This window comes from Eretmochelys imbricata, chromosome 16, assembly GCF_965152235.1.
Source record: "Eretmochelys imbricata isolate rEreImb1 chromosome 16, rEreImb1.hap1, whole genome shotgun sequence".
Classification (NCBI taxonomy): Eukaryota; Metazoa; Chordata; order Testudines; family Cheloniidae; genus Eretmochelys; species Eretmochelys imbricata.
Window position 1 is genome coordinate 14,682,634 of NC_135587.1, and position 15,747 is coordinate 14,698,380.

The window sequence follows — 15,747 nt, forward strand, 5'->3', positions numbered from 1 at the left end:
TTTTTAAATAGTATGCTTGCTTAAGGAAATTTTTATTTCACTCCCACCAGTGGACCGTACTCACTGGCTAGTCTTCTCCTACCTGTGTTCCTTCTCCTTAGCTGTTTCATCGGGACTGTGAACAAGCAGAAAACTGGATGGCTGCCCGGGAGGCTTTCCTGAACACAGAAGATAAAGGAGATTCCTTAGACAGTGTGGAGGCTCTCATCAAGAAACATGAAGACTTTGATAAAGCAATCAATGTCCAGGTGAGGGATGTATCCAAAGTGGGGGACAGTTTTTCTATTTTATTTTACATTCAGCTCTTGAAAGCTTCTTTTAAGGTCAGCAGGATATGATAGATCTGATGTTGGTGATGTGACTCTAAAGTTTAGAACCCTATAAAGATTTGTTCTAAATATTTAGCAGGTTAGAAACTGGTTACAAAGATGAGAAATAGCTACTATCACTGCAGATAAGGGGTTTGTTATTGATTGGCTATGAACAGGATGCAATAAAATAATAGGTATTTACCTAACTAGGGTAGCATGAGTCACAGTACAGCAGATTTCTTGTGAAAAGACTAAGTGATTTAATGGTTTGTATTGGAAGTCCTTACACTGAAAAAAATCAGTGTTTCTCCACTTCCTCTAAATCCTGGAAGAGCCCTTTCTGATCCTGAGAGAAGTGCCTCTGTAGTTCTGGCACAGAGGCCAAAAGAATTTTCTTCTCAATGTCTGATCTGCAGGATCCCCCACTTGCTCTTAAGTGGAGTTCTGCTCATCCTGACATAGGGCTGATTTCCTTAGACTCCTATTAACAAGATACCAGCCTCCTTTCAAAAGGATGCCCTATTCTAGTTCTGACACAGTGGCTTTTTGTTTTTTTGCGGTACCTGAATCCACCCAACTTGTGTCCTTTTGTTTTGAACAGGAAGAAAAAATTGCTGCCCTGCAATCGTTTGCTGACCAGCTGATTTCTGCTGACCACTATGCTAAAGGGGTTGTTTCTAACAGACGCAATGAAGTTCTGGACAGGTTGGTGTACTAATTTCATTGTTAGATCAGCTGCGGATACCTTCTGAAAAGAAGGAAATTGTTTAGAGACAATTTATCGCTGTTATGATGGTACATAGTCTCCTACTTCATGCCTGTTCTTATAGGTACTGGTGAGTATGAACCATATCTATTATTATGTACAGGTGGCGTCGTTTGAAAGCTCAGATGATTGAGAAGAGATCTAAACTGGGAGAATCTCAGACCCTCCAGCAGTTCAGCCGTGATGTTGATGAAATAGAGGCTTGGATCAGTGAAAAACTCCAAACTGCAAGTGATGAATCCTATAAGGATCCCACAAACATCCAGGTGAATAATTATTTGACCAAGAAAGTCAAATGGAGTGAAAGTTTAATTCCATGTGGCATATCCTGTTGCTGATTACAGGATGTGCACAGGAAAAATTTCAATTCCGTGTTAAAGGGATAACAAATTGTTTGGAATTAATCTTCTAAAGGAGAGAAAATGTAAATAAAGCAATCCTTTCATTATGGAGACATGCAATATGCATAGAGAAAGGACCAAAACAGAAGGCAGTAATTATTTTTAATAAATATAATATCCACATAAATATGCTGCAAGAATTCACATAAATCCCTAGGCAGTTATGCTCCAGTGTAAATTTGATAAGACATCCTATCCTCTCTTCTCCCTAATGACTAGATGATAAAATAAGTATTTACCTTTTATAAATGTCTCTTATGTCCCACCCCCACTTACTGCCCTAAGATGCAGTCTTCATCTATTTTTCATTATTAAAGAAAAACTTTGTAAGTGATTTCCTCTGTTTTAATACTGATATGTGGATCAGTATGACTGCACTGAACTCTTCTCTTCTTGATCTGTTTTGTAGCTTTCCAAATTGCTGGTAAGTTTTGTTGGACTTGCCATGGTAGGTGTTTGTTCCTCTGTATAGATTATATGTGAGCACAAAGTCTGACTGTGTTCAGTGTTGCTCCATCCATTAATTCATCCAGTTTCTTTTCCATTTTCTAATATTCATTACCTCCAAACAGATGTTACCATAAGCCTCAGTGTTTTTGGGTGTTGCTTTTTTGTTTAGTTAATGCCTCTTAAACACCATTTACTTATGTATTTGTTTTGCAGATGTGTTCTGCATGATCTGTTTAATTTGTGGTGTGGTATTAGTTCTTTAAGGGGTGGCTCATAAGGAAATAGAAATATGGATTGTCATCCTCCTTTTTCAAATATTTGGCTACTGGACATGTCTTGTCCTCATTCCTGGTGGACCTAGAGCTGTGGTGATTAACCCATGGCCATGAGATGTCAATTCCACTAACTTATGTCTGGAGTCACCCTTCCTTCAGAAATTTTATCAGTGAAAGTGGGAGACCCACAGTTTGCAGGGATAGCAGTGTGGAAGAAGTAGAGGGAAGATTGCAGAACTGAGAGTATATGTAGAAGGCTAATGGGAGTGGTAAGAATCCAAGGAGGAGAAGAATCAGAAAGAGGACAGAGCAAAGCGAAGAGTGGAGGAGTGACTAGGGTAAGGAAGGAGGGGCACAAGTGAAGGAAGCAGTGTTTGTCTTTCTGGCCCTGGAGGCTGCACTATCTATATATTGGCTACTCAAGCAAAAATGTCGTCTGTCATTTCCCTAGGGTCTGAATTTGTTTTGGTGGTAATAGATGGACATTTTGTACTATGAGAAGCTTTTTTCATTCTCCCGCATAATGAATTTATATGCCAAGAAATGGGTGGATTTTAGCTGATGTACAGTATAATCACAGCCTTCAGCAATAGCCGTTTCCAGAATAAGCAGGCCATGCAGAATTTTTCATAGCAGTACTGTAGCATTTTTCTTGTTTTATTTTTACTTTAACAGTCACCTTCCCTTCCATTCTCCCTCAGGACAATGTATTTTTCCCATGTGTCCAGTGTTACTAGCATGTGGAGTTGATACTTGTAAATACTGTTTTGTTGTTCTCGTCCCATTGTTTATGCTTATGGTGGGTGTATGCATGTATATGAAAGAAAACTGCTTATTCACTCCCTTCCTGTGGCTCCTGTTGTTCTCATGGTGCCTTCAATTTTCAGTGAAGACAAATTTCAACGAACAGCTAAGCGTTGTTTCTTAAATAGTTGAGTTGCGAACTATGTTTAATTTGACCACATAATTTAGTCATATGGTGACTCCATATCTTCTAATATGAAAGGTGTGGAGAAAAGTGCAGGTTGGGGTGGGGACTTCTTTCTCCTGACCCATGGGTTTGGATGGGAAAAGTCATAAACCTCTAGACCTGATTAGTGTGGAGCAGGCACCATGTTCAGGGTACGTACATACACAGTCAATCTTTTTTAGCGGTGGTGCCATGTAAACCAGAAATCCATATTTGGAGAATAGCAAAACTTAACATTAGAAATGTATTGCAGCCCCCTTTAAAATGCAGGAGATATATGCTGATATAGGAATATTAGTGTAAATGTTCAATCGCAGGGTAGACATGCTGGTTCAAAAACAGCCTAATGCTCACTCAGTAAGACTGAGAGAGCAAGTGGTGAATGTGATGTAAATGCCTAGAGAGAGATTTTGATTTTCATGATTTTACATAAGGTATTTAGTCTAATCTGGGGAAATGCTTCACACAAACTCCCTTCCTTCTAACCCTGTCTATGCAGAACATTCTTGCATTCTCTTCTCAACCCATGAGAATAATTTAGGAGCCCCATGTCCAGTCCTTAACAGCTTTGTTTTTGCTGCATTCAGAGCAAACACCAGAAACACCAGGCCTTTGAAGCTGAACTTCATGCCAATGCAGACCGGATCCGTGGAGTCATTGACATGGGGAATTCTCTCATTGATCGGGGAGCGTGTGCCGGCAGTGAGGATGCAGTGAAGGTAGGTGCAGCACATATAGGATAGTTAATGACATGTAGCCTTCCACTGATTCTATAGTTACATTTTGTTAGAATGAGGAAAACCACTTTCTTTTGTAGAAGCTTTTTTTTTTTTAATTCCTTGTTTAACTATGCAGTATGGAGCATGAGAACTGTTTTGTCCCATTTTTGCTTGGGAATGAGTAATGTTTTCTGATTCTTCTGTCAGAATGTAAAAGTGAAATGGAGAGGCATACAATGGAGAATTTTCCTAGATCACATGAATAACTGCATAATCTATAGTTGTAGAAGCAGCAACCAAATGTGTACAGTGTGTTCATTTGCTACATTTATTAGGGATTTTGTTTTGCTCTGAGCATTTATCTTCTCCTTTTTGTAACAGGCACGTTTAGCTGCTCTGGCTGACCAGTGGCAGTTCCTGGTGCAGAAATCAGCAGAGAAGAGTCAGAAGCTGAAGGAAGCAAACAAACAGCAGAATTTCAATACTGGAATCAAGGATTTTGACTTTTGGCTGTCAGAGGTACCTGACCACCCTGGATTGGGGATTATGCACTCTGAAGGGACTGCAGTTTCTCTGATACTGGCTCCCTTTGCTGATATGTGATGTGCTCCAAAAAAATCTCAGTTGCTGGCATGAAAAAGTTAAAACTCTCACTGCAAAAATGATTCTTTAGTACAAAATTCTTAAGAGAATAAAAAACAAGTGTTTGGGAAGTTTCATTGCTTGTGTCATTTCCTACACTGATGTTGGCAGGAAACGTGCTTGCATAAAATCTCCTGTGTCTGAGACAAGCAGGGAGACAAAGTTCACAAACTTAACTTGCATTGGGGACAGTTGGAGGAGACAACCAGTCGCCTGCACAACTAAGAGCATTACATTCGCAGTTCTTAGTTAAACTGCAATATGTAATTGTATTCTTCCTTTTCCAGGTGGAGGCTCTGCTTGCATCTGAAGACTATGGAAAAGACCTGGCATCTGTAAATAACCTGCTGAAGAAACACCAACTCCTGGAAGCTGACATATCTGCCCATGAGGTAAGCACCTCCTCTGCTAACAGAGGAAGAGAAATTATAGTAATCAAAGAATGCCATAGCAACATGCTGTAAAGTTTAAACCTGTAGAAATACATTTTTTCTGTGTGTACATCATGAATATGAAGAGAAGATCCTGTGCTGAGGCTACACGCTCAAAAATTGAGATTTTCGTTCTTCATACACTCCTTGCTTATGATTCCAGGATCGCCTGAAGGACCTGAATGGCCAGGCTGACAGCTTGATGACCAGCAGCGCTTTTGACACCTCCCAGGTAAAGGACAAGCGAGACACTATTAATGGGCGCTTCCAGCGGATCAAGAGCATGGCAGCTGCCCGCCGTGCGAATCTGAATGAGTCCCACCGCTTGCATCAGTTCTTCCGGGATATGGACGATGAGGAGTCCTGGATCAAGTACGTACTTCAGAAGTTCTAGATGTAGCATTGTCTGAGGCGATGTCCATATTATAGCCATGCTATCAACAACCATATTTCAACGCAGTTGTTTAACAGTGTTCATAGCACAATTTACCATATCCGTGAGGAAAATGATGATTTCCCCAAGAACCATGTTAATCTAACTATGCCATAGACTACCTACCCACTGGTCAGGTATATGCTGTCTTGTCTATAGCGTGCACGCACGCACACACACACACACCCCTTGCCCGCAGTGCTCGGGGAAGCATGCAGAAGTGCCTTCAACTCTAGTGTGGGCATGGTCTGTCTACAGATATCTATGGTCAGGCTTCAGGAAGCATGTTCAATGCTAGGAAAAAACTGAGGTTTGACTATAAAATCTTATGTTAAAAATCCTATGAATCCTGTGTATCTTTTAAACTCTGCCTCTGTCAATTTTAAATTTCTTTCAAACAGGCACTTATGAGCCCGCTGAAAGCAGTTTTTAGTTTTACTATTTTGGCCTGTGATAGCAGTTAAGGAAAAACGCTTTCCAGAGATGTCCGTATGGATCCTGATACTATTGATATGACTGGTATATAATCAAGGAAATAAGAACTGTGCTGGTTCCACTCCATCAATATGTGTAGGTTAGCCAAATAGAAATGATCAAAATTGGAGAACTATACTTATTTTCAAGCTTCAAAGGGAGAGAAGGAGTGGATATTTCTGTAGTATACATATATAAAGGGAGCGCCCTGTCCCCTCTTTGAAACTGTTCTGGTTAAAGTGATGAGAGCTGAATCCTTTTGACTAACATTTATAAGTCAGGTGCATGGCTTACTGCTTCAAAGGTGCTCATAGTGCTGGGTTGTAGGGAACATCATTATTTATATTGATTTCTCTGCCTTGGATCCTCTGTATCATAAAGTAGCTGAAAGGCCATCAAATGCTAAAAACAGAGGACCCCATTAAAATCCTTTTATTTACCACTTTAAATATATGTAATAATTTGCTGTAAACTCCAGTCCTGGAATGTGAAACATACAAAAGGAGGTAATGTTCATTCCTGTTAGAGCTGTTAAGAGTCAAGTTTTCAGTGGCAGCTGTTATATCTGTCTGGTTTGACCTTTAAAGGAACAAACTTTACTCATCCCCCTCCTCCTCCTCTTCCTCTCTGGGACTCAGGGAAAAGAAGCTGCTGGTTAGCTCAGAGGACTATGGCAGAGACCTAACTGGAGTGCAGAACCTAAGAAAGAAACACAAACGTCTGGAAGCAGAATTGGCTGCTCATGAACCTGCCATCCAGGTAAAAAAAAAAAAAAAAAAATAGATGAAGAGCTGTTCCATGACAGGTACTGCTGTGTTGTTTCCAACACAAACTGTGTAGGTTACAGGCAAACATTTGGATGAGGAAAATAACCAGTCATGATAGAAAGTGTAGTACTCTGTATAGTCAAGTTATAGATTTTTAACATTTATATAATCTGGATCACAATCAATTACAAACATCACTGGTTTAGATCTGTGCAACCTGAGATGTTTCTGCAGATCACAAAGGAAATGACTTCTTTATGCTCCTGAAGAAGGGTGTGACTAAGCAAAGATATGGAGTATTTTAAATTAAAGTGGCAGGAAGTTCCTTCCTCTTCAAACAGTAACACTCCTCACCTTGATTCTAAATCCACAAAAAACACATGAACTGGAGGAAAGAAGAAAAAGGGTATGTTTGTGAAAGAAAATGACCCAAAACTGAGGAGTTGCAGGGAGTGCAGGTAAATCATGAGGAGAAAGCATCATTGCTGCTGAAAATTGAAAACACTGAGAAGACAGATGTGTGCTTTGTCTGCTTCACAGGGCGTGTCAGACACTGGTAAGAAACTGTCAGATGATAATACGATTGGAAAGGAGGAGATACAGCAGAGACTAGCTCAGTTTGTAGACCACTGGAAGGAGTTAAAGCAGTTGGCAGCAGCTCGGTGAGTGAGAATCATTTTTCTACACCAGGAACTATGAATGAAACATATAGGGACGAGTAGCAGCCAAATCTTGCAATCTTTGATTCAGGTCATCAACAATATCAATGCAATAAATGCTAATACTGCATTCTGCTGAGGCCGTGCCTGAGGGGACAGGTAAAAAGGGGTTCATTCGTAAATGCTGATCAGTACTAACTTCAATTTTGTCTTTTCCTTTAGTTGAACACAATCTAAACTTTGGGGGCATTTATTCCTTCTTCATTTGGAGGCTAGAGGCTTGACATTGTTGTTCCCACCATGCTGTGCTCTTCTGAATAGAGACCATGGGGGAGGGAATACATAATTTCTGGAAATGTAAGGACTGTGAACTGGCCTGGTGAATTACATAGTAGATTTAGGGTAGATCTAGAGCTGGCAGTGTCACAGTGGGGTCATTTTCAGCTTCTGGAGGAAAGAGGTTAGTGTAAAATGATCACATTTTAGGGTTGATGGTAGTGAGCAGGCCGTCCTTTCACCTGTCTTGACCTCCAGTGCACCTACATTTAGTAGTTATTCTGCTTCCACATCATAATTGAATGTACAGAATGCAACCTGTGATTTCCTTCCACCACTGCCTCTCATTCCTCTTACAGTGGTCAACGTCTAGAGGAGTCTCTGGAGTATCAGCAGTTTGTAGCAAATGTGGAAGAGGAGGAAGCTTGGATCAATGAGAAAATGACCCTGGTAGCCAGTGAGGATTATGGAGACACACTTGCTGCTATCCAAGTAAGCAAAAGCTGTACTGTTCTGGTTCTCTTCTTACCAGCTATTTATAACATGTAATGGTTAGAATTTAAAATACCCTTTTGTTATTTTTCAAGTCAGACATTTTGTTCATTTTAAAGAAGTATAAAATATTGATGATCCTTCTATAAAAATGATTCAAAAGATTTTTCTCTGGTATTTAGAAGGATCTTGTGGGTTTGGGCCTTTGGTAGGCAGCTCTAATTAAAGCAGACTGCTTTTATTTGTGCTGGAGGACTGGACTGATGCAAAGCAACCCCAGAATTGTGTAAAAATGGTTTAAATGTTTTTTTAATCCCACTTCTGAGTTGCAAAGAAGAAGAGTCTCAGCAGCAGCAAGAAGCAACAGAATCTTTCTAATCCATCTTTTTTTTGCTTAACTTAAGTATTGTCCATGTGCTTACAATTAAGCATGTGTGTGTTTGCAGGATCTAAATGCTTTCCAGGTAAATTAGATCTGCATGGTGAGGTCTCTAGTGGACTTCATAGAGAAGACCTTATCTGTCCTTGGATAAAGGTGAAAGAAAACTAACTTAACATTATATTTAAGGACTATATCCAGGACTATACCCAACCATTATTCCTCCCTCACACACCCCAAAAAATAGCCAGAATGTATATTAGCTAAAACTAACTAACTAGTTGTAATGGTGAGTATTGAACTGATTGATGTGTTGCAGGCATACTATCATCATGTTTTGTTTTGCTTTCTTTTCATCCTTGTTTTATAAGCAGTCATCTTGAGAAGTAAAATTATGTAGTAAAGTGACTTGTGAACATGCTTTCCCTGCAGGGCTTGCTGAAAAAGCATGAAGCATTTGAAACTGACTTCACTGTTCACAAGGACAGAGTGAATGATGTTTGTGCTAATGGAGAGGACCTCATTAAGAAGGTGAGTGTAACCTGGTAAGAAAAATGCCTTGAACGTTCTTTAAAGTGTCAGCATGTCAAAATGGATTCACTGTTCTCTTAACACTGAGCTGCAAGTATGTTTAAAAAATGAAAACTAAACACCATCTACACATCATGCTCTCTATAGCCACAATAACAGGGCATTTGGCATATAATTGATTTTAAATACTTTAGAGACAGCAACATGGTGGACTGTTAACAGAAGCTCCTTAGTTTTAATTCTGGCTCTGTTGCTGATTTGTTGGATGTCTTGGGCAAGTCCCTTAATTTCTCTTTCCCACAGACAGCCATCCCAATTGATTCTTACATATGGGTCTGTGCTAGACCAGACCAAGAATTCTTGTCTTTTATGCTTAGAGCCTCTGACACACCCATTTGTGTACCATGATACCTTTTCCCATGATCTTTAACACTTCTCATCTAGTCAGTAAGATCTTTGTGAAACATAAATTGAATTGGAATTTTCTCCGAAAGACCTAAAACAACTGTTATCCATCCCATGCTTTTGTTTTCTATCTGTATATTCACTTCCCAGAAACCTTAATACTCTAGCAATACAGGGGAAAAAAACAGGAGTAAATTGTTTGCATTCCTGATTTCTCTCACATTTGGGGCACATACTAAGGTAGAATGAGGCCATCTTCTTCACCAAATGGAGAATCCCTAAATGTGAATCAAGGTGGTTTGTTCCCATGTTGTTAGAGCTAGTGGGCTGCCTTGTGAGTTATTGTGCAGGATTTATTGTATTAGTCATGAGCTAATGTTTCTTGTTTGAGATTGTCAGAGCAACCTAAGGGGAGCTAGGCACCAAACTCAGAATGGGATTTGAGCAGCTAACTCCCTTCAGTTCTTTTGAGAACACTAGTCTTAATTGCTTCTGTTGTCCTCAGCTTTGGTATCCATTTTAGGAATTCCCATAAGTATCCCAAGGAGTCCTTCAGATGCCTACATGTTTTAAGTGTATTTCTTCCTAATTTGGTGAACAGGACTAAATTTCCTCCAGTGGTGTGTGGAAGATGATTAAATCACGTGGGTACTAAACTGTTTTCTCCTATTCCACAGAACAATCATCATGAGGAGAACATAACTGCAAAGATAAAAGGCCTGAGGGGCAAAGTGTCAGATCTGGAGAAGGCGGCTGCTCAAAGGAAGGCCAAACTAGATGAGAACTCTGCCTTCCTCCAGTTCAACTGGAAAGCCGACGTAGTAGAGTCTTGGATAGGTATGTGCTGCATTGAAACATATGTGCACTGACAAAGCAGGTGACTGAAAACGTTATAGCCCTTCTTGAATGGAGAATGGTTTCTGACTAGCCTTGTTTTACTAAGCGGATGTGAATGGTAGTCTGAGCCATTGATTTGCTGAGCAGTGATATCCCTTCCCCAAATTTAGGAATGTGGGTGTTTATATTTAGTCTCTACTTCGTTATCCAGGTGAGAAGGAAAACAGTCTGAAGACGGATGATTATGGACGGGATCTCTCCTCTGTGCAAACACTCCTCACCAAACAGGTCAGTACAAGGTGCTTTGAGCCAGAGAAGCAATGGAGCTTTAATGCTCATTAGGCAGATGAATATTGGAGGGCCTGCCATTTATTTTTGCATTTACCTAAAACAATGTCTACATCATCCATAAATATAGTTAATCTACATTAGTCTCTTCCTTTTTAATGCTGCAGGAAACTTTTGACGCTGGTCTCCAGGCTTTCCAGCAGGAAGGAATTGCAAACATCACTGCACTGAAAGATCAGTTGCTGGCAGCCAAACACATCCAGTCAAAGGCCATTGAGGTCCGGCATGCTTCTTTGATGAAACGCTGGAATCAGCTGCTGGCTAATTCTGCTGCTAGGAAGAAGAAACTCCTGGAGGCCCAGGAGCACTTCAGAAAGGTGAGAACACAGACCTTGGAACGCTATAAAGCTTGACAGTCGTGCACAGCATTCATTTAAAATCTTGATATGCAAGCTGTGTAAAAACATACACAAAACACCATACACCAAACACTTTCTCGTGAGAAGCATTCATGGAAAAGGTATTGACAGTGGAGCTGTTTTAAAGAACTAGCCTTCTACGTCGTGTGCAACTTGTATATCATAATTGTAGTTATTTAACTAAAATACAATTTGTTGAGGACAGATTTTCTGCTATGTTTTATTTTTGAGAAAACACTTAGATAGGGATGCAGTATTGTTAAGTGGTCACTGCAAGGGGCCTGGGAGTCTAGAGTTCTGGGTTCCAGTCCAAACTCTGCTACTGGCTATGTGTTCTTGAACAAATTACTTCCTCCTTTATGTTGTTAATAGGTGCTACTGTAAAGTAAATTATTAACGGCCCTGATCAGGATCAGGGCCTAGTATTAGGTACTGTACAAACACAAAGTATGACAGTCCCTGCCCTGAAGAGCTTACAGTCCAAATATACAAGACAGACTACACACACAAACACAATTCCCAAATGCAAAACTCGATTAAAATTTTGTTTCCTAGTTCCCCTGACCTCTCCCAACTGTCCTTTTACACCTTGCCTAGCCAACATGCTCTACCGTTGCTGTCCCCAAAGTGCCCCTCCCTTCAACATTTCCACCACTGAAAAATAGCTCCTTTCTCTAGACAGAAGTGAGCAGGGACTTGCTGACTTGCAGTTGTGTTTGGGGTTTTTTAAAGGAAGTTCTCTAAGATGGTTCCCAAGCCTCAAATTGTATTGCTGTCTCCCCAGCTGCCACTACAGCTGCCTCCTTGGAGGCCAGAGACAGCTTTTGCTTCCTGGAAAGGTCTGGCCTTGCCCCTAAGAGCTGTGGGTGAGGATGAGATGGGCCTCTTAGGCTGTGTCTTAGGGGAGATGTCATGGGGAGGAATAGTACTATCCCCATTTTACAGATAGTGCTTATGGTTAGTTCTCTGCCTTGCAAGAAAGGAGCAACAGGTGCAAATTATGTATTATTTATTGCATGTTCTTAATACCAGATCCTCCTGCTTGAATACATTCTATTTGTGTTATTGCCTAAGTAAACACCTAGATTGTCTTCTCTCTCTGAGGTTGAGGATCTGTTCCTGACTTTTGCAAAGAAGGCATCTGCCTTTAACAGTTGGTTTGAGAATGCAGAGGAGGACTTGACTGACCCTGTGCGATGTAACTCACTGGAGGAGATCAAGGCACTGCGAGAGGCTCATGATGCTTTCCGCTCCTCACTAAGTTCCGCCCAGGCTGACTTCAACCAGCTAGCTGAGCTGGATCGCCAGATCAAGAGTTTCCGTGTAGCCTCCAACCCATATACTTGGTTCACTATGGAGGCTCTTGAAGAGACCTGGAGGAACCTGCAGAAGATCATCAAGGTAAATTGGAACAAGTCTCTTCCCATTGCCACTCTGCCTCTGAATTCTTCCTTGGACACCGTCTATCCAGATAATCAGTGCTCTTATTCAGCAATAAAACATTACAAATGGAAACACCTTCATCTGGTAGCACAGAAATGTTTCTGAAAGGAATTCTGTGGGACTAGCACCTCCCAAAATCCTCCGTTTTCCATATATTTGGGTTGCTACTTCATGACCCTCCCCCTCCCATTCCATTCTTCCTGAAAGACCCCAAAAACAAATAACGATCTCCCATTTGTAGCTATGATACTCTGTTCCTTATGACCTGTCTTGTTACAGTATTATGATTGCAAGGCTCACTTCAATGCTGATTCTTAAGACTTCTGTAGGAATATTGATGATCATAGTTATAGACTAGTGGAGCAGTCAGGCAAGAGACCCTACAGGCCCTCAGTCTTGGGCTGAGCTCCAGATCTCACTGCTGCGCTGGCTTGGTTTCTGTATTTCAGTGCATGATAAAGGTGCCATGTTCTTTCTCAGTGTAAAATGACTTCCCTGTTTCTCAGGAACGTGAGTTAGAGCTGCAGAAGGAGCAGCGAAGACAGGAGGAAAATGACAAATTGCGCCAGGAGTTTGCTCAGCATGCTAATGCTTTCCACCAGTGGATTCAGGAGACCAGGTACAGTCTGTCTTAACAGAGGAGCTGGCCTTAGGGAATTTCCCAGAGAGAATCATTTGTGTCCCATTGAGAAGGGATTGTTAATTATTCTTCACATTGTGCATCTTATCCATACTTCCTTTTGTGATCAATTGGGTTTTAGGTGTCTGCTGCTAAGAGGCAGAATTGCTGAGTGCAAGATCACCTTCTGAGTTCGAGAGTTGGGGCTGGAGCGACAGCTAATGGGGTCTCTGATTCAAGACTATTTTAAAAAATGTGTCTGCTCCTGAATTCACTTTCCCAGGGTAATTCTATATACAGACATGCCCTAATGGTTATCTGGTAGCTCCAGAGCTGGACTCATAGTGCAAGGAGAATACTAAATACCGAAAACAGAACTGAAGAATATGCCAATACTGTCTTTATTACCTACTCTGTATTATGATAGAAATTAGAAAGGGGAAAATTCTGTTATCCTGTGTCTAACCATAAGATTATTCCCTAAGGTGTTTTGTATAGTCCAGGTTTAAATGTTCCAGGGAGGGGGTATCCACTACTTTTCTAAAAAGACTACTCCACAGTCTTTAAGATCACTTTGCAAGCTCCTATCCAATGTACTAGTAATACCCATGATTAGGGAGAGGCAGCAAGGGTCAACAGCCTCTCTAGAAATGAAAAATAATTTCAGTGTTTCAGAATTGCAAGGAGATCAATACGATATTTTTACAGCACAACTGTGTCTGACTTAAGCATACTCTCATACACCACCATCAAATATCGTCAATTCTAGTAAGTGTGGGCTCTGGTACAGAAGAGGTGAATTAAGCTGAGGGTGCTTTTCATGTAATCCTTTGATAGTAAATCTTTCTGCATTTATAGAAAATCATCACCTAGATGGTTTTGCAAAAAGTCTGAAGTATAAATATGGTTTTAATTTGTTAACCTATGTTCCCCCCCCCCCCCCACCTCTCTCTCTGTCCTGCTGCCTGATACTTGGACCCTCCTACTCTACAGAACGTATCTGCTAGATGGGTTAGTATTGAATTTTGTTTCCCAAAAGCTTGATGTCGGGTCCTCTCCTGTCTTGTGTGCTTTCTCCTGTCATTGCTTTGCTTGTGAAAGTTGTATTAAAGGTCATTCTATTTGGACAATGCAAGCCATGCCTGGGATGTGCATGAGATACTTACCCATTTCCCCCTTCTCCCTCCCCCCGCAAGAATGCCACACACAGAGAGTCACAGGTAACAAGACACTGATATGGATAAATATAAACATATAGGAAGGAATACCATTTTTCCTGGTTCAGAGTAGAAAATAAAGAGTTAATGGACACTCTGTGTGACCAGTTAACTTTCACTGGTCAGCTTATAAGGATGTGCAAGGTGTGATGCTCTTTATTGGGTGTGCTTCCACATCTCATCAGATTATCTGTAGCCTTTTGTCCACACTAGCCAGCATTCTCAATTTCCCAGCAGTCAGAAGCACACTTGGTAAAATAAGAACATATTCCGATAATGCTCTCAGAACATTTAAAACTGAAGGGCTTTGACTGGGTATTGCTATAATCAATCTTGTAAAAAGAGTAAAATAAAGGAATGGAATAGCCCAGGCTTGCACTTCATGGCTATTCAGCAGAATGTCCTGTTCGTAGACTCCTATTAAAGGTTGTCACTAATTAGTATCACTACAGTTTTTTTAAAAAAATCATATTCTTTAATCACAGTTCCATGTGTAATTCAGTTATGTGGCTACCTAGTTGTCTTTTTTGATTCTGTTGCATAACTGTGCTCCAGAAGATAAGCTTTAACTTTTTTTTTTTTTTTTTTTTTTTTAATAAAAAGTCTGTAGGCTTTAGGATTGCAAAGAAAACCTAAACCAATGCACTGACCTCTGCTTGAGTCTGCTGAAAACCTGAAGTGTAAAATACCCATTCATCTCAATGGTGTTTTAACTGAAGCTTACTGTCAAGATAACTATTTCATTGCTTGTGCCTTTTCTACTAAAATGAGGTTGACAAATCTCTCATTGTTGGGCACAGTGGCAGTTAGTGGGATAGCTAGTTGCTGAGGTATGAAATAGGGAATTCAACTCCATACTTAGTTACTTTTGCATTTGCCCAAAAGAGGGAAGGAAGGAGAGAGATCCCCTCCCCACCATCAAAAATCTTAACTGTCTTCTGGTTGCAAACCCCAAATTGACTCCAGTGACTTCCTGGATGCCAAAACAGCTTGTTGTCCCCGACTCAGCTGCCAAAACCTCCAGCTTTTTCCATGCAATTACACACTTTCAGTATTAAAAAAAAAATCTACAGTACAATGAACACTTTAAATTTGGGAGCAGTGTGAAATGTATTTAATATTAAAATAATTAAGGAATCCTATACAAAGGAGAGGGGGTCACAGCTTGGGAGGTTGCCCTGGCCTATATACATTGTCTAGTGTGCTATTAGAATAGAGGGCCTTTGTTCATGTTTTGTGGGTTTATCTCTGGTAACTTTTTATTTGCTCTGTAGTGACAAGAATCTCTGGTCTCACAGTATCTCCCCTCAGATAAGAGAGAGAGCACCTGAGCTTTTGCAGTTGTAGCTTGGTGGAACCCAATAGATTTTGCTGGTATGAGTGCTGGATTCTTTGCTGTTTTTAAAAAGTAGTGTTGTAGATGAGTTCTGGTGTCCCAGAAAATACTAATAGAGAGGGGGAGACATTTACTAAATAAAGTGGGTTAGTGCTCACAATTGCCATGCTCCAACTCTATTGTCTAACTGATTATTAGAAATGCAGA

At 40.5% G+C, this 15,747-nt stretch overlaps 1 protein-coding gene across 2 annotated transcripts in view; it reads left to right on the forward strand.

Annotated features, from left to right (window-relative positions):
* The window catches only part of SPTAN1 (spectrin alpha, non-erythrocytic 1), a 72,600-nt gene that overhangs the window by 51,002 nt on the left and 5,851 nt on the right, over positions 1-15,747 (forward strand). For both annotated transcript variants that reach the window (XM_077836160.1, XM_077836161.1), the window contains 17 exons: positions 102-248; positions 913-1,016; positions 1,181-1,343; positions 3,761-3,892; positions 4,274-4,411; positions 4,822-4,926; positions 5,129-5,337; positions 6,511-6,631; positions 7,180-7,301; positions 7,934-8,066; positions 8,878-8,976; positions 10,059-10,218; positions 10,430-10,506; positions 10,674-10,883; positions 12,030-12,326; positions 12,875-12,987; positions 13,981-13,998. In XM_077836160.1, coding sequence (XP_077692286.1) covers positions 102-248; positions 913-1,016; positions 1,181-1,343; positions 3,761-3,892; positions 4,274-4,411; positions 4,822-4,926; positions 5,129-5,337; positions 6,511-6,631; positions 7,180-7,301; positions 7,934-8,066; positions 8,878-8,976; positions 10,059-10,218; positions 10,430-10,506; positions 10,674-10,883; positions 12,030-12,326; positions 12,875-12,987; positions 13,981-13,998 — 2,348 coding nt within the window. The remainder of the gene's footprint in view (positions 1-101; positions 249-912; positions 1,017-1,180; positions 1,344-3,760; positions 3,893-4,273; positions 4,412-4,821; positions 4,927-5,128; positions 5,338-6,510; positions 6,632-7,179; positions 7,302-7,933; positions 8,067-8,877; positions 8,977-10,058; positions 10,219-10,429; positions 10,507-10,673; positions 10,884-12,029; positions 12,327-12,874; positions 12,988-13,980; positions 13,999-15,747) is intronic.